This window comes from Phocoena sinus, chromosome 9, assembly GCF_008692025.1.
Source record: "Phocoena sinus isolate mPhoSin1 chromosome 9, mPhoSin1.pri, whole genome shotgun sequence".
Lineage (NCBI taxonomy): Eukaryota > Metazoa > Chordata > Mammalia > Artiodactyla > Phocoenidae > Phocoena > Phocoena sinus.
Window position 1 is genome coordinate 43,031,177 of NC_045771.1, and position 25,472 is coordinate 43,056,648.

General features: G+C 42.3%; 1 protein-coding gene across 1 annotated transcript in view; it reads right to left on the minus strand.

The window, feature by feature from the left end:
• Positions 1-446: 446 nt before the first annotated feature.
• NPSR1 (neuropeptide S receptor 1) overlaps positions 447-25,472 on the minus strand; it is a 138,115-nt gene continuing 113,089 nt past the window's right edge. The window contains 6 exon segments of the mRNA XM_032642574.1: positions 447-494; positions 634-734; positions 1,590-1,766; positions 7,030-7,086; positions 9,125-9,143; positions 19,973-19,988. Coding sequence (XP_032498465.1) covers positions 447-494; positions 634-734; positions 1,590-1,766; positions 7,030-7,086; positions 9,125-9,143; positions 19,973-19,988 — 418 coding nt within the window.

Consider the following 25,472-nt stretch of genomic DNA (forward strand, 5'->3'; position numbering starts at 1 on the left):
ATCTAGGCCCAGGTAAGACTTTTATTTACTTCTTAAACTGTAATTATAAGACACATGTACCATGCTTCTTTAGTCCCTTCTGCTTGCCCAAGCCTAGGCCCTGGGCCAGTGAAGTCTCTGTCCATTGATTCTGGTGCTGACCAGTGGGACGGACAGCTGGGAGTGGTGGGGAAAGACAGGGCATCTTTCCTGGCTGGTGTGAATAGTATGTGATTTCATATTGGCTAGAACTTGCCAATGCAGGTGACACACACTCATTAGGGTGTTTTCCTTGTGCATCCCCCAAGTGATGAAAAGTGCAGGGTGGAGAAGTTGGCTCAGGCTTCGTGCACATGCCCAGGGTGCTGATGGGGACCGAGGAGAGCTGATGGGGCTCAGCCTAGCAATACCACTGCCTCAGGGTCTACATGAATTCTGGCTTGGACAGAATCTGCATCTCATGCCTCTCAGTTCTCTCCTGACATGTCATTCTGGAATCCCATGATCTTTGCTCCCTAGAGAAAGAACAGAGCAGAGAGGAAAAATAATTTGACCTGATGAAAAGGGAAGTAGGGATGTTAAGAGCTAACAGTTATGGAGAATGTATTAAGAATCAGACATTATGCTAAGCACTTTATATGTAATACCCCTCACCTTCCTTCCCCACCACTCACAGCCCTCCTTCCTACTGGTCAGGACCAGAGCCCAATGGACAGAGACATCACTGGCTAAGAGGTAGGCACTGCTATTAGCCCCTTTTTACATGTGAGGAAACAGAGGTTTATGGAAGTTAAATAACTTTCCCTAGGTCACGTGTAGCTATGAATCAGCAATGGCAGCATCAAACCCAATCCTGAAACCACTCTACGATTCTATCACGGAGACAAGAGGAAAGGGGAGGGGAGGGGAGGGGAGTGCGGCGACGAGCGAGAGGCCAGAGGCAAGGGGGGGCAGGGGGTGGTAGCCATCCTAGTACTTATCAAAGATTTTTAGGATCATTGAGAAATGCTACCATCCATAATTCTAGAAGGACTTGAAAGATCGTGTCAATTGATGGAGGAGAGATCCAGTGGAGGGCATCAAACCCAAACCTGAAACCGTTCTACTGCTCTATATCCTATGGATTTTTCCACCTATTCCCTGTAGCTTGTGCAGTAAAACAGCTGAAAAACAGCTGAAAAACAGCAGACTGAGTAGATGTGGGAGGGATCTAATTTCAGCTCTGCAACTAATTATTCATATAATCTCAATAATGTCATGTAACCTTGTGAGCCTGAATTTATCTGTAAAATGATAATAATGCTTCATGTTCTGCTATCACCAAGGCATTGTATTGCGACAACTCATGTAGAGAAGCTTTGAACTAAAAAAAAAGTCTTCTATGTGTGACCTGATTAGGATGGTTGCTATAAGAGGTGATGTAATATAGGAGAAAGCATGAGCCATGGATGAGGCTGGATTTGAATTTGTCATACTAGCGGAACATTTTTGACCCTCCAGTGTCTCATCTATAATCTGCCAGGGAGCTCTGGCATGAGGAAGACACAGGTTGGAGGTGACTGCAGTGGGCATCCCCATGTCTGACCCAGGCAGGAATGCCCCTTACCCACAGGGGAAGCAGATGAAGCTGCTGAAAACACAGTAGATGAGGGGGTTGATGGCGTTATTCAAGGGCGGCAGGTTCTGAATGATCACAGAGGCATAGGAACGCTCCTTAGTGTTTGGAAGGAGGCTGAAATTGTACAAGATATTGAAGAGGAAGTACGGACTCCAACAGCAGATGAAGGCTGGGGAGGAAAGAGCCGTTAGCACCATAGCAGCCCACAGCCCAGGGGGCCCTCTGTGTTGGCCCTGATCGCAGCTTCAACTAGGAGCTTCCTTAGCACCTGGAATCTCTCAGAAATATTTAGAACAGTTGTGTGTGTGTTAACATTAATGTCATATTTACTTAAACACACACATCTACACATACATACATTACATCCCACAGATGCATTGCTAAAATTGAGTAAATTTGCTGGAGCTTCTCTATTTATAAAGGGAGGCTCCAATTTGACCACTGTAGGGATTACTGAAAGGCTGGGAACTGTTCAGCATAGCCTTAGCCTCTCATTCTACACAGTGTGAAAGAAAACCCAGCAAATCCCTTTGGAGACTCAATGGGAAAAGACAGAAAAGGGAGCACTTTGCTCCGATGGTGACTCCTGATTTAGGGTTGATGAGGCGAAGTGTGGTGCCTACTGTTTCGGAACACAGCCTGGCTAAGTCACAAGATTCTCAATTTTCTTTTCCATTTCTAAGTCAGCCACTTCAGAAAACACCCACCCTATACCTCTTACAAATCAGTTGGTGTGGATAAGACTCTGTCTGATTTCTGTTTGGATCCAAATCCTCAGAGGAAAGGGATGAGAAATGGAGAGCCAGAGTGTGATGGCCAGTTTTATGTGTCACCTTGACTGGGTCATGGGGTGCCCACATATTTGGTTAAATGTTATTTCTGGTTGTTTCTGTGAGACTGTTTCTGAATGAGATTAACATTTGAACTTGTAAACTAAAAAAAGCAGATTGTCTTCTCCACTATGAGTGGGCATTATTCTATCCACTGAAGTCTTGAATACAATGAAAAGGCTGAGTGGGACTTCCCTGGTGACTAGTGGTTAAGAATCCACCTGCCAATGTAGGGGACATGAGTTTGATCCCTGGTCCAGGAAGATCCCCCATGCCACGGACAACTAAGCCTGCATGCCGCAACTACTGAGCCTGTGTTCTAGAGCCCAGGAGACACAACTACTGAGCCTGCACTCTAGGGCCCACGTGCCACAACTACTGAAGCCCACACACCTAGAGCCCATGCTCCACAACAAGAGAAGCCACTGCATTGAGAAGCCCGTGCACTGCAACGAAGAGTAGCCCCCACTTGCTGCAACTAGAGAAAGTCCATGCTCAGCAATGGAGACCCAACGCAGCCAAAAATAAATAAATAAATATTTTTTAAAAAGAAAATATCTTCCTAACACTGGTTAGAGGAAAGAATTTAAATAAATAAAAAAGGCTGAGTGAGAGGCAAGTCACTCTGTCAGCTTGACTATCTTCTAGCTTCTCACTTTGACTCCGACTGAAACTATACCTTTAGCTCTCCTGGGTCTATAGATCTGGGGACTTCTCAGCTCCACAATCATGTGAGCCAATTGCTTATAATAATCTCTTTACGTATATATCTATCTTTTATTTCTCTGGAGAACCCAGATTATTACCACAGAGATAATCCTTCTTGGGGTTGACTGGACACACACATGTGCTCCCCTACTTTCTTGCTGCATCCTCTCCACCCTTTTTCTCCCCCTTTCTCATGCATAGATTTTTCCTCAGAGAAGTCAGGCTTCCTTTGCCATCTGGCTGCAGGAACCAACTTTCCTCCATAACGGTTTGACTGACCTTTTTTTTTTTTGCGGTACGCGGGCCTCTCACTGCTGTGACCCCTCCCGCCGCGGAGGACAGGCTCCGGACGCGCAGGCCCAGCGGCCATGGCTCACGGGCCCAGCGGCTCCGCAGCATGCGGGATCCTCCCGGACCGGGGCACGAACCCGCGTCCCCTGCATCGGCAGGCGGACTCCCAACCACTGCGCCACCAGGGAAGCCCGGACTGACACATTTTTTACCCCAGACCTTGGCAATCTATTAAAACGGTGCAATTCAAACACAAAGACCACTAAACATCCTGGGCTCAGGTAGTGAAGCCTGGCATTGGCCCAGAATAGTGGTTCTGGGGCATGGAGGGGCAAAGCTTCCATTTGGGGGAATTTTTTAAATGCATGTTTATGTATTTGTGTGTGTTAGGGGAGGATTCTGGTTTTCCTAGGGATACCGGTCCTCGTGCACTATACGGGCAGTCCCACCTGTGTCCCATACATCCTTCAAATGTTATGTAGCAGAGAACCCTGTTTATAATGATCCCAATCTAGAAACCTAACTCTGTTTTATATATGAGCACAATATTTTAAATAAATACTGAGTCTTCCAGAAGTGTAATTCCCTTGCAAATAGAGGAAAGATTACTTTGTTTAATTTGGAACTTTAGCAGGATTTGCTCACCTGCTGGGAAAATAAAGTCACTGGCAGCAATACTGCTTAGTTTTCATGTCTCCATGAAAACACACGTGCATTGGTTTTCATTTGGAGCTATTACTACTTCATTGAGCTGTGCCCAAGTATTTCTATATTGAAATCTGTGTTATTTTATTATAAATTATTTTCTTTCTATTCCTCCTTTATATTATTGTATATTGATCCTTTAAGAATTATGTTAACTAGATAGTTTTATGTATACATTTCATTTCAGGGTGGTAAAGGGGCATTACAAAATATTTGTTATAGGAAGGAGCGTTTGGGTCTGATTGGGCTGTTGACACTGGCTGACCTCCTTGTGGACAGCACTGCTCTCTGACTAAAGGGAGCCCAGTGCCTGGGAATATAGTGCCTGATTACGAAAGGCTATATTGGCTCTGAAACACATGTATAAGATATGTTTCCTAACTCAACATCCAGGGAATGCACATCTGTGCTTCTGATTATCTGGGAAGGCAAGATAATCTTTGATCTACTTCAGAAGCTTCTGGGAAAGGATTTTGAGCCCTGGTGGGTGGTATATGCTCTATTCCCAGGTCTGCCTGCAGTGTTGTTTTGTGACTATGTTCTGCTCGCTGAGTCACACTGTTTGTGGTCTGTTTGGCATTTTGCAGCTGCATTTTAGAAAGGTGAGCTGGACGGTTCTGGTGATTTGATATACTAGAAGAGCTAACATGAGAGCTATGCTCCCAGAGCTCCCAAGAGCTGCAAGAAGGGTAGGGAGGGGTAGTATTTGAGCTAAATAAAAAGGAAATGGTACAAATCCCTTTCCTTCTTGCATAACCTCATTCATTCATTCAACTAATATTAATTAAGCACCTAGTGTGCGTGGACCCCCTAAGGCCTTGGTGATAATAATGTAAGGAACACAAAAGCAAAAGTCATTGCTCTCATGGGTTTCTTATGCCAGCAGGGGAGACAGACAATAAGCAGATCAATATCTGTCCTATACTGTCAGGTAGAAGTAGAAATATGAAGAAAAATAAGGTAGGGTGAAGATTACAGGAGAGCTATTTAAGACTTATCAAGGAGGTCTTTCTGAAGAGGTGGTATTGTTGGAAAACAAGATGATGTGAGGGATAAGCCATGCCACCATCTGAAGGCAGAACATTACAGGTGGGGGAAACAGTGCAAGATATGAACAAGTTGACATTTTGAAGAAATAGCAAGAAAACCGTTATGACTGTTATAGAATAGGAAAGGGGGAGAGCAGGGGAATGGGGCTGGAGACTTGGCTGGGGGATAGATCACAGAGGCCATGTAAGACATGGGAAAAAGTAGGACTTTATTCCAATGTAATGGGAAGCTATATGTGGGTTTGCAGGGTAGTGATAGTGTCTGATTTACATTTTTAAAAAGATCACATTGGCTGCTTTGCAGGGAAGGAATAAGAGAAGATCAGCTGCAGTGTTCCAGGGAGAAGTTGGTGGGAGCTTAGACCAAAAAAATAATTGCATAGATGCTGAGAAATGGTTGGATTCGAGATCTCTTTTGTAGGTAAAGCCTCTAGGCCTTACTGATGGACTAGGTATGTGAGGTGGGAGAGAAATAGAATCATGACAGACAGATGATTCTTAGGTTTTTGGTGTGGACACTGGCTGAAAGATGCTGTCATTTACTGAACTGGGGGCAATAGGAGGAAGAGTTATCTTGTAGGAGGTAGGAGAGCATGAGACTTCTGGGTTTTCATGTCGAGTATGATAAGCTTATTAGAAATTATACACAGAGATTTCAAGTAGAAATCATAGATATAATTTCCAAGCAAAGGAAGTGTTCCAAAGAAGGACGAATCAAATGTTGCTTAGAAGTCAAATAAGGTAAAGATTGAGAATTGATACTTGGCATTTTGTTGGTTGTGGTGACCTTGATAAGGATGCCTTTACTAGAGTAATAGGAAAGAAAGCTAACAGAAATAGACTCCAGAGAATGAGAGGTGAAAAGTGGAGGAGTTCTGCTAGAAAAGAGAGTGTTAAAGAGGGTCTGTTATGGGAGAGTTTATCGAGGGAGCTATTACAGTATGCTTGTGTGCATACGATCCAGGCAAGGGAGACATCTGTGGGGGTGAGGAGATGACTGGAGAAGCAAATCTTGAGTTGGCAGGAAGGAATGGGATACAGGGCTCAAGTGAGCATTTTGGATTTAGAAAGAAGCAGAGACAGTTTATCCATGGTAATAGGAGAAAAGACAGATAGAGATGCAGGTAGGTCCATGGATGTGAAGGCAGGAGAATGAGGAAGTTCTATTCTGATAGAGTATTTTCTCAGTGAAATAAGAATCAGGGTCATTAACTGAGAGGGTGGAAGGGGGAGAACATTTTGAAGGTTTGAGAATAACAAAGAACCTACACCAATCTGACATATATTAGGTACTCTAGAAATACCTTTTTTTTTTTTTTTTCCTGAGATGAGGTGACTTTATGGGTGTTAAGAGTAGAGAGAAAGGAAAAGGAAAGGGAAGACGACAGTAGGGTGGAGAGAAGATAAGGCATCCATCAGGGAAGGATTTATAGTGACCTTGACATTAACTATCCAGAAGAAATGGAATGCCACTTTTGTCTTCCTCTGGTTGATGGACTTCAGCCCTGGGGAGAGTGTGCCTTCAGGAAAGCAACTGGGTCAACGGGATGATGGTGAGCATCAGCTTCAGCCAGTTATGTCCTAATTGATTTTCTCCACATTACGCACCCCAGGGCTGTGGTGGACAACAATATTCATAAAGAGAGTGATTAGAAACCAAATGTCCGCCCTTGAAGGAGGCATAGATGGACTGATTAGCTCCACATATTCTTATCTAAGCAGACAAAGGTAGAAGTGCCCGTAGACAAATTTTTTAATTGTATGGGCTCTTTACCTACCAGGTTCTAGGTACAAATTTGCTTTTGAAATGTCCACACAGTTCTGCAACAAAAGGAGGGACGTTGCTTACCAAGAATGATGACAATGCTATACTTGATGGCGTTGATTTTTGCCTTTGAGATGAGCCCTCAGTTGGAAATGTGCACCACTTTCCATCTGCAGGCACAAAAGGAGAATGGTAAAATAAATGCTGCTTCTGCCAATAGAAGCATCATAGGTTACACCCACAGTTGTCATGGGACCACTTCCATCTTCCTCACCTATGCCCAGGAAGACCCTCCTTGGACATTTTCCTAAAGATGGCTCTGGGCTGGATGCTGGAAACTGCTCAGTTTGCAGCTTAATATAAAATGCAAATGCATTGGGACATCCAGACTCTCTCAACAGGCTTGGCTGGATGCCCTGATCAACTGAAGCTGGAATTAGCCATGTGACCACAGGGGGCGATGCTGAGACACCCGTCTTGTCCCTTCAGCAGCCTAGGGCAAAGCGGTTTGCCTAGAATTGTTACCCCAGACTAACGTACTCATTTAACTCAGAAACCCTACTCTCGAGAAAAGCTCAAGCGGGGCTATAATAAAAACCTGTCCCAAGTAGGAGCCTGGTTATAACTTTAAGCCTATGTGGGTTGTTTGATAGTAAAACGTGTGAGGGTTAAATATAAGAACCCACTAGAATGTAAGCTTAATGGAGACAGAGACTTTGTTGTTTCTGCATCCTCTAAACTTAGTGAATGATGAATAAATATTTGTTGAACGAGTTAATATAAACCTCTCTCTAGTCAAGAAGTAGTGGTAAAACAAATATTGATTAGGATGGGCAGAATTCAGTGCAATAATTCTTAGTAGAAGGAGTAGTTAGATGACAAATTTGGGGATGGAGATGTTGTACACAAGGTGCCTTGATGTTGTGGGAGAGTTTTTACTGTCAGGGCTTCTACCAGACCGTATGGTGCCTTTGTGAAAATTGTGAAAATGTGCCCTCTCTCTGGATATATGCAGACCTGCCCCAGGGCATACCCTCAATGAGGGAATCATGGATAGAATGCTAGCCCCACACACCCTCAGCTGCGTGCCATTGATTAAGGCTCAAGGGACACAACTCTAGTGGTGGCCCAGGTCAGAGGCCCACCCAGGGCACCTAAGTCATATGGGGCAGGGCGGTTATACCCTAGAGGCCAACTACTGTGCTCGCTGGTCCTCACTACATCGTTCAGATTTCGCGTTTGAAGTGTATTTAAATCCTCATGGAAACTGGTGTGAAATTTACCTTTGCACTATTTATTCTACCCCCTCTCCAATCCAATCCAGTCCAACCCACCAAGCATAGCACATCTGCTAAGAGATAAGGACCGAACAAAATTGGCTAAAATAGAGTTCCTCTTCTCTAGGAACTTTCAATCCAGCAGGAAAGATCACACACTCCGCACACGGCTGGGTGAGATGAGAGCAACGAAAACCAAAAACCGACTATGAACGAAGAAGTAAGCCATCCCCTTACCGTTAGGCAGAGGAGGCCGCGTGGCAGAGGCAGAGATTCCCAAGGCAGAGCTGGGGGTAGGGGCGTGGGATTGGGAAAGATGTGTGAAGCAGAGGGAACGTCCTCAGCCAAGACACGGAAACAAGAAAATGTAGGAAGCGTTTGGACCTCGGTGAGTCATCTCGCTTGGCTGGAGCCTGAGAGGACGCTGGATTTGAGAGTGGGGAGAAGAACTGAGGCCAAAGTGGGAAGACCTTAAATGTCTCCCTGAGGAGTTTGGGCTGAATTTCTGAGACAGCTACCAGCCATCGAAGCTTCTGAGTGTTTTCACAGCGGGAACACTTACTCACTGGAGAGGGCAAACTGTTAGCAGGAATCATAGGAATAAGGGGCTTTTTATGTGCAATGAACTGAAATGCTAATTAGAATTGATTTTTATTTCTTAATGTCTCCCCTGGAAGGCCACTCTTAGGCACTATTAGGGCCTTCAAATCATTCCGTGCATTTCACAGCACCATAAAACTTCAGTGGTGTAAGGAAGCAAGTGCTTCAGAAGCATTTACAGCCGTGGTTCTCAAGTGAGGGCAATATTGTCCCCTGGGTTATATTTGGAAATGTCTGGACACTTTTTTTTTTTTTTTTTTTTTTTTTTGCAGTACGCAGGCCTCTCGCTGTTGTGGCCTCACCCCTTGCAGAGCACAGGCTCTGGATGCACAGGCTCAGCGGCCATGGCTTCATGGGCCTAGCCGCTCCGCGGCATGTGGGATCTTCCCGGACTGGGGCACAAACCCGTGTCCCCTGCATCGGCAGGCGGACTCTCAACCACTGTGCCACCAGGGAAGCCCTGGACACATTTTTGATTGTCACAAATGGTTGGGGGTGGGTGCTACTGGCATCTAGTGGGCAGAGGCCAGGATGCTGCTAAACATCCTTCAGTACACAGAACAGCCCCTCACAAAAAAGAATTATCTAGTTCAAAACACTGATAGTGTCAAGACTGAAAAGCCTTGATTTTCAAGGTGATATCTTGGGAAGGATACAGACTTTAGGGTCAAACCTGAATACACCCTCCAGCTCCACAACTTACTAGCGGTGTCACCTTATGCAAATTGCCTACTGTTTCTAGCCTCAGTTTCCCACTTTCAAACATGAAGCATAAAACATCAAACTCACAGAGTTATTTTGATAATTAAAATAAAATAATGTATTCAAGATGCCAAGCCCCACACTGAGAATGTCAATTCCCTTATTAGTTGGGATGAATAGGTTTTAACGGTATTTCAGGAGGTAAGAGCTGCCTTTATGGAAGTGAACAGAAGGTATTACCATATACATTTAGATAGGCTATTATACAATGTTATCTGTATTTAGGAATTGTATACATCAAATAATTATCAGGGTGGGATTATAGCCATGGGAGACAAGTAAAAGACAGCAGATCAGGGCTTCCCTGGTGGCGCAATGGTTGAGAATCTGCCTGCTAATGCAGGGGACACGGGTTCGAGCCCTGGTCTGGGAGGATCCCACATGCCGCGGAACAACTAGGCCCGTGAGCCACAACTACTGAGCCTGCGCGTCTGGAGCCTGTGCTCCGCAACAGGAGAGGCCACGATAGTGAGAGGCACGTGCACCGCGATGAAGAGTGGCCCCTGCTTGCCACAACTAGAGAAAGCCCTCGCACAGAAACGAAGACCCAACACAGCAAAAATAAATAAATGAATTAATAAACTCCTACCCCCAACATCTTCTTTTTAAAGAAAAAGACAGCAGATCAAATTGTATCTTTTTGGGTTTCCCTGGTGGCGCATTGGTTAAGAATCCACCTGCCAATGCAGGGGACACAGGTTCAAGCCCTGGTCTGGGAAGATCCCACATGCCGCAGAGCAACTAAGCCCATGCACTACAGCTACTGAGCCTGTGCTCTAGAGCCCGTGAGCCACAGCTACTGAGCCCGAGTGCCACAACTACTGAAGCCCGCGTGCCTAGAGCTCGTGCTTCGCACCAAGAGAACCACCTGATGAGAAGCCCACGCACCCCAACGAAGAGTAGCCCCCGCTTACTGCAACTAGAGAAAGCCCACGTGCAGCAACAAAGACCCAATGCAGCCAAAAATAGAAAAATAAATAAAATTAATAAATTTATTTTTTTTTAAATTGTATCTTTTCAAAGTATCTCCATTTGCTGGACTAACAGCTGGCTTCTAAACAGTATGGCTCTGAAGACTTAGTTGGTTTTTCAGAAAACTTCTCGAGAATGACATTTGTGCTCTGAAATCTGCTTAAAATGGAAACTTGCAGTACTTTCCATAGAGCAAATGGGTGACGATATAATCAACTCCTGCCCTTTGATCTCCCAATGAGATCAGTGAAAAGCATATTTAATCTGACCACTCTAGGAAATGCAAAGCCTCCAGCTCCTAAAGATGGCTCTTCAAAGTGAGCTGAGCTATAAAATCCCAGTATTCTCCTTTATTGGGAGATGAAAGGATTATTTCTACTCAGGCCGTGGGCCTGAGCTGGAGCCAGAAAAGCAGTTAAATTCAGCAGTCACTGTGCATTAATAGGGGGTAGGCTAGAGGCGGTGGGTCGATTAGATTCAGGACTGAAAGCAGCATGCTGCCTTAGGCTGTCTTAGTTCAAGGATGCATCCCTAGTGGGGGCCCAAGCTGGAGGGTTAGTGTCCAAGTGGCCAGTTCCTGCTCCCTACCTTCCCATACTTCATGCCCCTTGCAGAGTCACTGGGAACCTATTTTTCTTGTGCGCTGAGCCCATGAAGGGGAACCGGTGGTATCTAGGGATTTTAAGTGAAGCAGAATTTATTCCTGGTGGGTGGAGGAGACCTACAATGGACCTACAATGAGTCCAGGTGATTTGTTTGTTAACAAGGAAGACTACCTGGTTAATATTTTAAAATAAATATTTTTTCATATGTTGGGAACTTTACGTACTTCAGGTTTATTTTAAAAATTAAACATTTTAGCGGTTATGCCTGATTGCCTGATTTCTAAAATTTTTAAACTTAAAATTCATTTTCAATTTCTGATCATTGATGACCTCTTTATCTACGAATATAACCTGAATGTTAACTATTTTTAGCATGTTATGTCTCATCTGCTTAGCTGCAGGACTTTGGCTACTTCCTTTTATTTTTTATAGGGGGTCATAGCTAGATAGGAGGAGGTATGACCTAACTTACCTAACTCACAGCCTTTTCTGTTCCTCAGCGCCTCAGCTCAGGCAGAGCCAGGAACCCTGACAGACCTAAAATAATTGTGGCAGAGACAGGTTAGCTATACACCAAATCCTTTCTTTGCCCCCGGGACACACAGAGAGACTACATTTCCCAGTCTCCCTTTCAGCAGGGGGTAGTCATGTGACTAAGTTCTGCCTCTAGGAACATGGGAAGAATCCATATGTACCATTCCCAGGCCTGGCTCAGATAAACCCCCTGAGTAATCCTTCACTCTCTCTTCCCCCCTCCCCAGACTGCTGGATGCTGATGCTAAGCAATACCTTAGCAGCCATCTGTTAAGAGTGGCAGAATCTCCATCTGCTTGAGTTTCTGAATGACTGTGTATCCATCCCTTTAACCTTTACTGTTAATTGGACTTTAATTGAACAAGAAACAAACTTCTATTTTAAGGCTACTGTATTTGGGGGTTTCTCTGGTGTAGCTGCTAGAGTTTCCTTAACTAAAGCAGAGATTGTTGCTTCATATGCAGCACTGTGATAACACAAACCTGAAACATGTGGCATTGGCCTAGTGAGCAGGCAGCAGGTAATAAGGAAACTGATAGGGAAAGCTGGGACACTAGAGATGCATTGGATAGAACTGTTATATATGATGCTTTGGAAGGCAGATTGTGTGCCTACTGAGACTGGACCCCCAGGGAGGGTACAAGGGTGGTGTGGAGTTAGGACTCCCCAGAGAAGCGGAACCAGTAGGATATATATATGTGGAAATTTGTGATAGAAATTGACTCATGCAGTTATGGAGGCTGAGAAATCCCATAATCTGCTGTCTGCAAGCTGGAGAACCAGGAAAGCTGGTGGTATAATTCAGCCCAAATCCAAAGGCATTTTCATGGGGGAGATGATGGTATAAGTCTAAGTCCAAATGCTGGAGAAACAGGCAACCAATGGTGTAAATCTCTAAATCCTAGTCTGAAGTCCCAAGAACCAGAAATGCTGATGCACGAGATCAGGACAAGATGGATGTCCCAGCTCAAGCAAATTTACACTTCCTTTGCCTTTTTATTCTCTTCAAGCCTTCAGTGGATTGGATGATTCTCACTGGCATTGGTAAGGACGATCTTCTTTACTTAGTCTATGGATTCAAATGCTTCTAGGAATGCACTCCAGACACACCTAGAAATAATGTTTTGCCAGCTGTCTGTCTAGGGCAATCAAGTTGACACAAAATTAACTAACACAGTTGATAAACAGAATGTTAATAGTGTGTGTTGATTGCCACCAGCTGTGTTTAGCAAAGTATTAGAAAAAAGAGATGAACTCAGACAAGAGTTGGTTGGTTTATGAACAAAAATGAAAGGAAGTTAAAAGAATGTCCTAAAATTTGGGATCTTGTAGCGTTGCAAGGGTCAATTGCTCCTAGCCCCTCGTAGCACCAGCTATATACTTTGCGTGGCAGGTACAAAATGAAAATGCGAATGTGTATACCTTCTGAGTGTGCAGGTCTTGTGCCGATGAAGCCTGAACCCAAATTCAGTTATTACAGTGAGGAGTTTAAACCAGCAATGAGGGAAAGACCAGACTAAGGATGTGGCCTCCCACCTATTGTTTCAGATGGCTTCAAGCTAGCTTCTATTCAGTTAGGGGAAAGGGATTGGATGAGGAAGCAAAGAAACAAGTCAGACCTGAGAATTATTTTCAGAAAGACTTTTTAAATATGGTGATTGCTGGCATGTGGAACTGACTGGAAGCAAATAAATCAGAAGTCTACTAAGTTTTTTAGGAGTGATATTGCCAGATGAACCATGAGGTTTGTATCTTTGTCAATAATTAGAAATAACAGACTTCAAATTTTTTACCAGTCCTGTGAGTGGAAAATTGTATCTAATTGAAGTTTAAATGCGCACTTTCCTGATTTATCAATGAGGTTGAGAATCTTATTTTTGGCTGTTTCTCTTTTCCCTCCTGTGAAATGTCTGTTTGTGCCTTGCTCATTTTTCTTCTATTTATCTTTTTTAAAAATATATTTGATTGATTTTTAGGAGTTCTTCATACATTCTTCATAACATTTTCCCAGATTACGTGTTGCAAATAGCTTCTCCCACCTTTTGGCTTGACTTTTAAATATAAATAGAGTCAAATTTATCCAGCAATTTTTTGGTTTAATGTACCTTGTATCTTGTATCTCATTTAAGAATTCCTTTATTCTAATGTCATAAAAATAACACCCTACATTTTCTTTAAAAATTTTTTAAAGTCTTACATTTCACATTTAAGTCTATAACATCCTGGAATGTAATTTTGCCTAAGAATTGAGGTGAAGTTCCAATTTCATTTCTTTCCCTATGATCTTCTGACATGTATCAAGTTCTCATATATGTGTAGGTCTGTTTGGGGGCTGTTTTATTTTCCATTTTTCTATTGAATTGTGTCAATACCATACTCTATTAATCATTCTAACTTTATGATAAATCAATATTTGGTTCAGTAAACCTCTACTACCTTGTTCTACTTCTCCAGAACTGTCTTCATGGCTTTTTCTTGGTGCTTGAAATTTCCATGTATGTTTTTAAATTGGCTTGTCAAGCTCAGTAAAATGTCCCATTTCAGTTTTGATTGGAACTGCATTAATCTGTAGATCATTTGAGGAGAATTGACATCTTTATGGTACTGAATCTTACTATCCACGAACATGCTATAAGTGTCATTTATTTATATATGTATATATTTTTCATAAAGTTCTTTATGTCTTTTGCTGATGGTGTTGATTGCAAAGAAGCCATTTTACTCTCATGTACTGATGAAGAAATGTACTTAATGAGCTTATTTCAAGTTCATTTAGTTAGAGGTGAACAGGACTCTAACCCACTTCCTAATCCAAAAATTTTTCTTCACCTCGTTCTGCCCCATTTAATTGGAAACATGTACTTTGGATATAGCATGGATCACATCACATCTTCCAAGTCATAATGGACAGACTCAGTTATATCAGATATCTTATACTTCATATATTTCATGGGTGCACCTCCCCCATCTCCTGCCTCCATGCGATAAATGTTCTGTTTTATAGGAGTAAACACCCCTGGGCATCAAGAGCAAGCTCATTTATGAAAGATAACCTACAGGATTGGAAACCTCATATTCTCTACCTCTCGCCTTCCACGCACTTGTTTTTGAGAAAGTCTGTAGATCATTTATTAAATAGTTCTTTCTTTTCCTTTCTGTCAGCCTTTGAGGGGGAGAAATAGACATACTTGCCAGAAAGAAGAGTGATTCTTAAACTTGAATTTTGCAGCCCGTGTTTACAAAGTGAGCTTCTGTTCACGCTAATCATTGCTTATGTCCCCTCATTGATGAGCAGTAATCCTGGGGTACTAACACCACTGGAGATCCTACTTACCAGCCAACTCCAGAGCTACTTGGCTGTAATGACAGAGAGAAAACCAAGTGAGTTTTGCTTATGAATAAGATGTAGAGAGTATACAGGCTTTTGAAACCACCATCTGCCTGCTCCTCATTCCAGAAAGGGGTCAGTGGTGCTGATATAAAGATACAGACAACTAAAAAATAGGTGTGATGGACATATAAACTTTTATTAAAGAATAAAAACTGACTGTAGCCATTTCCACCTTTGGGGAGGAGTAATGGCATACTGTGTATCAGTGGGAAAATGGATCTCTATGTGGCTTTGTAATATCTCAGGGACTAGAGGATGGGGGAAACCCAAGAGTGCAGGGACTGGAAAATCGAGTAGCAGTGAGAAATGGGGCACTATGGAGAGAGACAGGGGCCCAACCACAGTGGTGAAAGTCCTGCTGAGAAAAAAGGGGCGGGAGATACCCCGGGTGGTGGGGTAGCTGACAGAATGTGGAAACTTTTCATCACCTCAAACCTAAGGAAAATAAGGTGAATTCCATGGTTCGTCGGACCAGGATCAGAGGGAACAGAAGAGCTGTTGGAGGTGAGACAGTGGGGTAAGAACTCAGAGGGACAGGGAGAGAGGACACAGCAGTCTCCTGGAACTGGCAGAAATCACAGGACAAGGGTTTAAAGCAATCTGATTTAAATCTGAAAGTACAGGAAGAGCTCAGCCTACTTAAACAAAATTAGGTCACCTTTTAGATTTTTAAATATATCAAAACAAAACACTTCGGGAGGTGACTCTGGAATAGTGCTCTGAAGGCCAAGCACAGCAGGGAGGCTGGTGAAAGACAGCCATGCCAACAATCCTGTTTGGGTTTTTTAATTTAAAAAATGGTTGGTTTGGTTTCTTTTAGTTTGAACTCTTTTTTCAGTCATTCACCACCTTCCTTTCTGTCATGTCCTTCCTGAGAGGGAGCTTGATGTAGAGGAGAAAACATAGCCTTTCTAGCCAATCATGTGTGCATTTGAATCCTGCTGTGTTATGCGCTACCTATGAAAACAAGCAAATTGCTTTACCCTTGAGCCTGTCTTCCATGTGCAAAAGATAGATGATAATATCACCTCTCAGTTCTGTAAGGATTCAGGGAGGTAAAGTATGGAAAGGACCCAGAAGTAGCTGACAGTAAGTGTTCTGTCTGTCCCTCTGTCTTGTCAGTCTGTGTTGACAGACTGAACAAACAAATGGATCGTGGCCAGATCATATTTAAGATGGAACTCTGACCCACACTCTGCAGCAACCAGCCCAGGAAACCAACCCATTATCTACAGTAACCAGACCAGGAAGCCAATCTGCTATGTGCAACTCAGACTTGGAGGAAGTCAGACCACTGTCTCTATCTCACAGTCCATAAGCCAAATAAGAATACCTGTAAAAGTCTACCCCAAATAGCCAAGACTTGATAAATGGCTGACAGCTTCTTTAATATTTGCCCCTGTTTTTTACTTAAAGCCATCCTGAGAAAGCCAAATACACACCCCTAACTCATCACACAGGATGCCATGCTTCTAGTCAGCACACTTACAGCTTCCACATGCCAACAGCTACCAATCAGGACGTCCTGGAGGCTTTCTCACTCCACCGCCTGCTTTTGTATTTCTGCCAAGAGACAAGTGATGGTGGGTGACTCCCTGGCTATAGCAAGCTTTGAAAAAATAGCTTTTGTCTATTCTCATTTGGTCGGTCTTTGTTTTTTCCACCATCTCTTTTTTTCCCCTGACCCTTCCCCTGTTATGGACTGAATTTTTGTGTCCCCACAAAATTCATAGGTTGAAGCGCTAACCCCCAATGTGATGGTATTTGGAGATGGGGCCTTTGGGAAATAGAGTTAGATGAGATCACGAGAGCAGGAACCCTATGATGGGATTAGTGCCCTTATAAGAAGAGATATTAGAAAGATTTCTCTGTCTCTCTCCTCTCTGCCATGTGAGGAGATAGCAAGAAGGCAGCAGCGGACATCTGCAATCCAAGAAGGGAACTCTTACCAGGAACAGAACTGACTGGTACCTTGATCTTGGGTTTCGAGTCTCTAAAACTGTGATAAAATAAATTTGTTCTTTAAGCCACTGACTGTGGTATATTGTTGTGGTGCCTGAGCATACTAAAACATCCTCCTTTTCCCCATGCATCCTTCCAGCCCAAAGCTCTGGACCTTCCAAAGCCTTCTGGTCGCACTACACTTGATCTGTTCACCATCACACTAGGGTCATGTACTCTGTTAAGTGACAACTCACTTGAAAAGCTCCCCAGGCAATGATATATCTATACAGATATGTATAATTTAAAAATTAATATGGTTTCCTTTTGTAAAAGATAGATGATAATTTTTACAAAATGAATATGTGTATACAGTCTCAGCGTTAGACCTCTCAGTGTCCAAGCACACAAAAAAATAAATAAAGAAAAGAAGAAAATAAAAGTCAACTAAGATTCTACCACTCAGAGATAATCACTATAACATTTAGTACTTGTCCTCCCTGACATTTTCTATCTATCTATCCATCCAGCTATCATCTATCTGTACATGCACTTATATATTCTATTGTATATTATATATTCACACATTTATAAAGGCAACACCATACAGCTTTCTCCTTCTTAATCTAATACATCGTAAACATCTTTCTAAGGCAATAAGCATACTATACAATAATTTTTAGAGCTGTAGTATTTCATTGTATGGCTGTATAATTAATGTACTTAATCCCTCATTGTAGGATGTTCATACCTTTTTCAATTTTTCCTGATTATAAACAATAATTTGTATATTTTCTTTTCTTTCCCTTAATCAGAAGTGTATTTCCTTATAGCATATAAGGTAGCAATCATGTGTATTTTTTTTATTTATTTACCTATCCATCTATTTCCAAATAGTTGGTTAGTTTTCTCAACAACACTAATTTTCAAACAATCTCTATTTTCCTATCAGTCTGAACTACTTCATCATACCCTAAATACCTTAGGTTTCCTTTAGAGTTTCTGTCCTGTTCTATTCCCCCTTTCATGTAATTCTATGATTGTTCAACAACTATTTGGTGTATTTCTTTGATATCTGATATAGGAAGGATGCCTTCATCCATCTTTTTTTTCCAGACAAATATTCTGATCTTTGACCATCGCCAGCCACCCACAAAGAATAAAATGAATGCATTTGTGTTTATGCCCTCTGATTACTCTTGTTCTTCTAGAAGAACCAGAGTGCAAAGACTAGACCAGCATGAGGGAGGCACAAAGATCTGTGCTGAGCCACAAGCAAATGATAGATTCTTCATGGGTGGAAAATTTCCCAGCAGCCTGTGAACACCTCTGGGTTATACTCGTCACTCAGAGTGGAAGTCAGCTACCTGTGACAGTGTCTCCTACTAGACCAGAGGCTGTCAAACATGGATCCACATTAAGATCATCCAAAGAGCTTTTCCAAAGTAATGATGCCCAGACCCCACCCCAGATGAAGTAAATCAGAATCTCTCAGGCAGCAGTTTCTGGGTACTGGTGCATTTGTAAAGCTCCCTGGGAAACACTCTTGTGCAGCTAGGGCTGAGACCCAGTGCACGAGGCTGTAGGCTTCCTATAGTCAAGATCCATCCTATTTACTCCTTAGCATTCTTGGTCCTTTGGACCACTCCTGACACGTGTTGGAACACAGCAGAATTGAACTGAATTCAGATGAAGACACCAAGACTTTTACATCTCTACTAATTCTCCTAGGGAAAGGGATACAGATTATTAGTGCTCAGTAATGAACCTCTTAACTTTCTCTCAGTAACCCTAAAAGAAGTAGCTTCGATGTGGAGGAAAATGAGCTCTGTCTTGGTCCAGTAAAGGTAACAGCTGAAAGTGTGAAAAGAGGAAGACTTAGAGAGAATCTAATCTGTCCCCTCATTTTAACCCCTTGGAGTCCAGAGAGGTTAAATGACTTTGCAAGGTGGCACAGCTCTTAGTGGCACATCTGGAACAGAAATGAGCACTTCTTACTCCAGGGATCGGTGTTATACCTTGCTACCCTTGTGTGAGCCTATGTGGGAGAGTATATATATGTGTGTGCATATGGGCTTGTAAGTGTGTGTGTGTGTATGTGAGACTGGGTGTTTCAGTGTGTGCATTTGTGCGTGTACCTGGAATGGGAGGAGGTGTGGAAGCTCCATGGGAGCAGAGCTGGTCCCCTCCTTCAGAACTAGTTGCATTAAAGTAACTAGACACCCAGGAACACTTTCTCTTTTCTTTCGGGCGTGTTGGTTTGCTGTGTTCTCTCCAGGTTGTCCTCAGAGGCCCAGCAATGTCTGCCTGGGAAGCAGGGTGGCGTTCCAAGTCTCAGCACCTATTGTGTAGGCAGTGCTCAGCATTAAGGTTTGCTGAAGCGGGATTTGGGGAAGGGTTGTAGCTGGCAGCCTCGGGCTCATTCTGCTGTGCGGTGGTGTGCTGGGACAGTGGGGAAGGCATGAACCATGCCTTGACTGTCCTAGGGTCCAGGACTGTTCTGTGGATAGATGGCAGTTTTCTTGTAGAATGTAAGCCAAGTAGAAATGTTTGTCCTCATGTTTTGCTGAATGTGCGGCTTCCTCCCTGCACTGTCCTCTCTTTTCATCCCAGAGTCCTCCAGGGGGCCTCTCTGCCAGACCTGCCAGACTAGGGTGACCCTCAGATCCTGGCTCAAAGGCTGCTTCAAAGGACTCTGCTGGCACAACTTGGCCAGGCCCAAAGTCCTCCTTCCTCAGTTTTTACGGAAGCCACGTGGAGAAAGCAGAGCCTGCCCAGGACAGCCTTTGGGGGTCTGACCTGCCAGCTGGGCCCTGATATAACAGAGCAGGCTTGTTATAAAACCCAAGCTCGCTGGGTCGGCGGGAAGATGGCGTAAGAGAAAGACGTGGAGATCGCCTTCCTCCTCACGGATACACCAGAAATACATCTACACGTGGAACAACTCCTACAGAACACCTACTGAAGGCTGGCAGAAGACCTCAGAGCTCCCAAAAGCCGTGTGGACGAAAGGCTCTTGGTGCTCCAGCCCAGGAGGCAGGGCTCTGCCTCTGAGGTAGGAGAGCCAACTTCAGGACACTGATCAACAAGAGACCTCCCAGCTCCACATAATATTAAACGGTGGAAATCTCCCAGAGACCTCCATCTTAACACCAGCACCCAGCTTCACTCAACGACCAGCAAGCCACAGTGCTGGACAACCTATGCCAAACAACTAGCAAAACAGGAACACAACACCACCCATTAGCAGAGAGGCTGCCGAAAATCATAACAAGGCCACAGACACCCCAAAACACACCACCAGACGTGAACCTGCCCACTAGAGAGACAAGATCCAGCCTCATCCAGCACAACACAGGCACTAGTCCCCTCCACCAGGAAGCCTACACAACCCGCTGAAACAACCTTAGCCACTGGAGACAGACATCAAAAACAACGGGAACTACGAACGTGCAGCCTGCAAAAAGGAGACCCCAAACACAGTAAGATAAGCAAAATGAGAAGACAGAAAAACACACAGCAGATGAAGGAGCAAGATAAAAACCCACCAGACCTAACAAATGAAGAGGAAATAGGCAATCTACCTGAAAAAGAATTCAGAATAATGATAGTAAGGATGATCCGAAATCTTGGAAGTAGAATGGACAAAATGCAAGAAACAGTTAACAAGGACCTACAAGAACTAAAGATGAAACAAGCAACGATGAACAACGCAATAAATGAAATTAAAAGTACTCTAGATAGGATCAATAGCAGAATAACTGAGGCAGAAGAACGGATAAGTGACCTGGAAGATAAAGTAGTGGAAATAACTACTGCAGAGCAGAATAAAGAAAAAAGAATGAAAAGAACTGAGGACAGTCTCAGAGAGCTCTGGGACAACATGAAACGCACCAACATTCGAATTATAGGGGTTCCAGAAGAAGAAGAAAAAAAGAAAGGGACTGAGAAAATATTTGAAGAGATTATAGTTGAAAACTTCCCTAATATGGGAAAGGAAATAGTTAATCAAGTCCAGGAAGCACAGAGAGTCCCATACAGGATAAATACAAGGAGAAATACGCCAAGACACATATTAATCAAACTATCAAAAATTAAATACAAAGAAAGCATATTAAAAGCAGCAAGAGAAAAACAACAAATAACACACAAGGGAATCCCCATAAGGTTAACAGCTGATCTCTCAGCAGAAACCCTACAAGCCAGAAGGGAGTGGCAGGACATACTGAAAGTGATGAAGGAGAAAAACCTGCAACCAAGACTACTCTACCCAGCAAGGATCTCATTCAGATTTGATGGAGAAATTAAAACCTTTACAGACAAGCAAAAGCTGAGAGAGTTCATTACCACCAAACCAGCTTTACAACAAATGCTAAAGGAACTTCTCTAGATAAGAAATGCAAAAGAAGGAAACGACCTATAATAACGGACCCAAAACAATATAGAAAATGGGAATAGGAACATACATATCGATAATTACCTTAAATGTAAATGGACTAAATGCTCCCACCAAAAGACACAGATTGGCTGAATGGATACAAAAACAAGACCCTTATATATGCTGTCTACAAGAGACCCACCTCAGACCTCGAGACACATACAGACTGAAAGTAAGGGGATGGAAAAAGATACTCCATGCAAATGGAAACCAAAAGAAAGCTGGAGTAGCAATTCTCATATCTGACAAAATAGACTTTAAAATAAGGACTATTAAAAGGGATAAAGAAGGACACTACATAATGATCAAGGGATCGATCCAAGAAGAAGATATAACAATTGTAAATATTTATGCACCCAACATAGGAGCACCTCAATACGTAAGGCAAATACTAACAGCCATAAAAGGGGAAATTGACAGTAACACATTCATAGTAGGGGACTTTAACACCCCACTTTCACCCATGGACAGATCATCCAAAATGAAAATAAATAAGGAAACACAAGCTTTAAATGATACATTAAACAAGATGGACTTAATTGATATTTATAGGACACTCCATCCAAAAACAACAGAATACACATTTTTCTCAAGTGCTCATGGAACATTCTCCAGGATAGATCATATCTTGGGTCACAAATCAAGCCTTGGTAAATTTAAGAAAATTGAAATTGTATCAAGTATCTTTTCTGACCACAACGCCATGAGACTAGATATCAATTACAGGAAAAGATCTGTAAAATATACAAACACATGGAGGCTAAACAATACACTACTTAATAATGAAGTGATCACTGAAGAAATCAAAGAGGAAATAAAAAAATACCTAGAAACAAATGACAATGGAGACACAACGACCCAAAACCTATGGGATGCAGCAAAAGCAGTTCTAAGGGGGAAGTTTATAGCAATACAAGCCCACCTTAAGAAGCAGGAAACATCTCGAATAAACAACCTAACCTTGCACCTCAAGCAATTAGAGAAAGAAGAACAAAAAAGCCCCAAAGCTAGCAGAAGGAAAGAAATCATAAAAATCAGATCAGAAATAAATGAAAAAGAAATGAAGGAAACGATAGCAAAGATCAATAAAACTAAAAGCTGGTTCTTTGAGAAGATAAACAAAATAGATAAACCACTAGCCAGACTCATCAAGAAAAAAAGGGAGAAGACTCAAATCAATAGAATTAGAAATGAGAAAGGAGAAATAACAACTGACACTGCAGAAATAAAAAAAATCATGAGAGATTACTACAAGCAACTCTATGCCAATAAAATGGACAATCTGGAAGAAATGGACAAATTCTTAGAAATGCACAACCTGCCCAGACTGAATCAGGAAGAAATTGAAAATATGAACAGACCAATCACAAGCACTGAAATTGAAACTGTGATTAAAAATCTTCCAACAAACAAAAGCCCAGGACCAGATGGCTTCACAGGTGAATTCTATCAAACGTTTAGAGAAGAGCTAACACCTATCCTTCTCGAACTCTTCCAAAATATAGCAGAGGGAGGAACACTCCCAAATTCCTTCTACGAGGCCACCATCACCTTGATACCAAAACCAGACAAGGATGTCACAAAGAAAGAAAACTACAGGCCAATATCACTGATGAACATAGATGCAAAAATCCTCAACAAAATACTAGCAAACAGAATCCAACAGCACATTAAAAGGATCATACACCATGATCAAGTGGGGTTTATTCCAGGAATGCAAGGACTCTTCAATATACGCAAATCTATCAATGTGATAAACCATATTAACAAATTGAAGGAGAAAAACCATATGATCATCTCAATAGATGCAGAGAAAGCTTTCGACAAAATTCAACACCCATTTATGATAAAAACCCTCCAGAAAGTAGGCATAGAGGGAAGTTTCCTCAACATAATAAAGGCCATATATGACAAGCCCACAGCAAACATCATCCTCAATGGTGAAAAACTGAAAGCATTTCCACTAAGATCAGGAACAAGACAAGGTTGCCCACTCTCACCACTCTTATTCAACATAGTTTTGGAAGTTTTAGCCACAGCAATCAGAGAAGAAAAGGAAATAAAAGGAATCCACGTCGGAAAAGAAGAAGTAAAGCTGTCACTGTTTGCAGATGACATGATACTATACATAGAGAATCCTAAAGATGCTACCAGAAAACTACTAGAGCTAATCAATGAATTTGGTAAAGTAGCAGGATACAAAATTAATGCACAGAAATCTCTGGCATTCCTATATACTAATGATGAAAAATCTGAAAGTGAAATCAAGAAAACACTCCCATTTACCATTGCAACAAAAAGAATAAAATATCTAGGAATAAACCTACCTAAGGATACGAAAGACCTGTATGCAGAAAATTATAAGACACTGATGAAAGAAATTAAAGATGATACAAATAGATGGAGAGATATACCATGTTCTTGGATGGGAAGAATCAACATTGTGAAAATGACTCTACTACCCAAAGCAATCTACAGATTCAATGCAATCCCTATCAAACTACCACTGGCATTTTTCACAGAACTAGAACAAAAAATTTCGCAATTTGTATGGAAACACAAAAGACCCCGAATAGCCAAAGCAATCTTGAGAACGAAAAAAGGAGCTGGAGGAATCAGGCTCCCTGACTTCAGACTATACTACAAAGCAACAGTAATCAAGACAGTATGGTACTGGCACAAAAACAGAAAGATAGATCAGTGGAACAGGATAGAAAGCCCAGAGATAAACCCACGCACATATGGACCCCTTATCTTTGATAAAGGAGGCAGGAATGTACAGTGGAGAAAGGACAGCCTCTTCAATAAATGGTGCTGGGAAAACTGGACAGGTACATGTAAAAGTATGAGATTAGATCACTCCCTAACACCATACACAAAATTAAACTCAAAATGGATTAAAGACCTAAATGTAAGGCCAGAAACTATCAAACTCTTAGAGGAAAACATAGGAAGAACACTCTATGACATAAATCACAGCAAGATCCTTTCTGACCCACCTCCTAGAGTAATGGAAATAAAAACAAAAATAAACAAATGGGACCTAATGAAACTTCAAAGCTTTTGCACAGCAAAGGAAACCATAATCAAGACCAAAAGACAACCCTCAGAATGGGAGAAAACATTTGCAAATGAAGCAACTGACAAAGGATTAATCTCCAAAATTTACAAGCAGCTCATGCAGCTCAATAACAAAAAAACAAACAACCCCATCCAAAAATGGGCAGAAGATCTAAACAGACATTTCTCCAAAGAAGATATACAGAATGCCAACAAACACATGAAAGAATGCTCAACATCATTAATCATTAGAGAAATGCAAATCAAAACTACAATGAGATATCATCTCACACCAGTCAGAATGGCCATCATCAAAAAATCTAGAAACAATAAATGCTGGAGAGGGTGTGGAGAAAAGGGGACACTCTTGCACTGCTGGTGGGAATGTGAATTGGTTCAGCCACTATGGAGAACAGTATGGAGGTTCCTTAAAAAACTACAAATAGAATTACCATATGACCCAGCAATCCCACTACTGGGCATATACCCTGAGAAAACCAAAATTCAAAAAGAGTCATGTACCAAAATGTTCATTGCAGCTCTATTTACAATAGCCCGGAGATGGAAAGAACCTAAGCACCCATCATCGGACGAATGGATAAAGAAGATGTGGCACATATACACAATGGAATATTACTCAGCCTTAAAAAGAAATGAAATTGAGTTATTTGTAATGAGATGGATAGACCTAGAGTCTGTCATACAGAGTGAAGTAAGTCAGAAAGACAAAGACAAATACCGTATGCTAACACATATATATGGAATTTAAGGGGAAAAAATGTCATGAAGAACCTAGGGATAAGACAGGAATAGAGGCGCAGACCTACTGGAGAACGGACTTGAGGATATGGGGAGGGGGAAGGGTGAGTTTTGACAGGGCGAGAAAGAGTCATGGACATATACACACTAACAAACGTAGTAAGGTAGATAGCTAGGGGGAAGCAGCC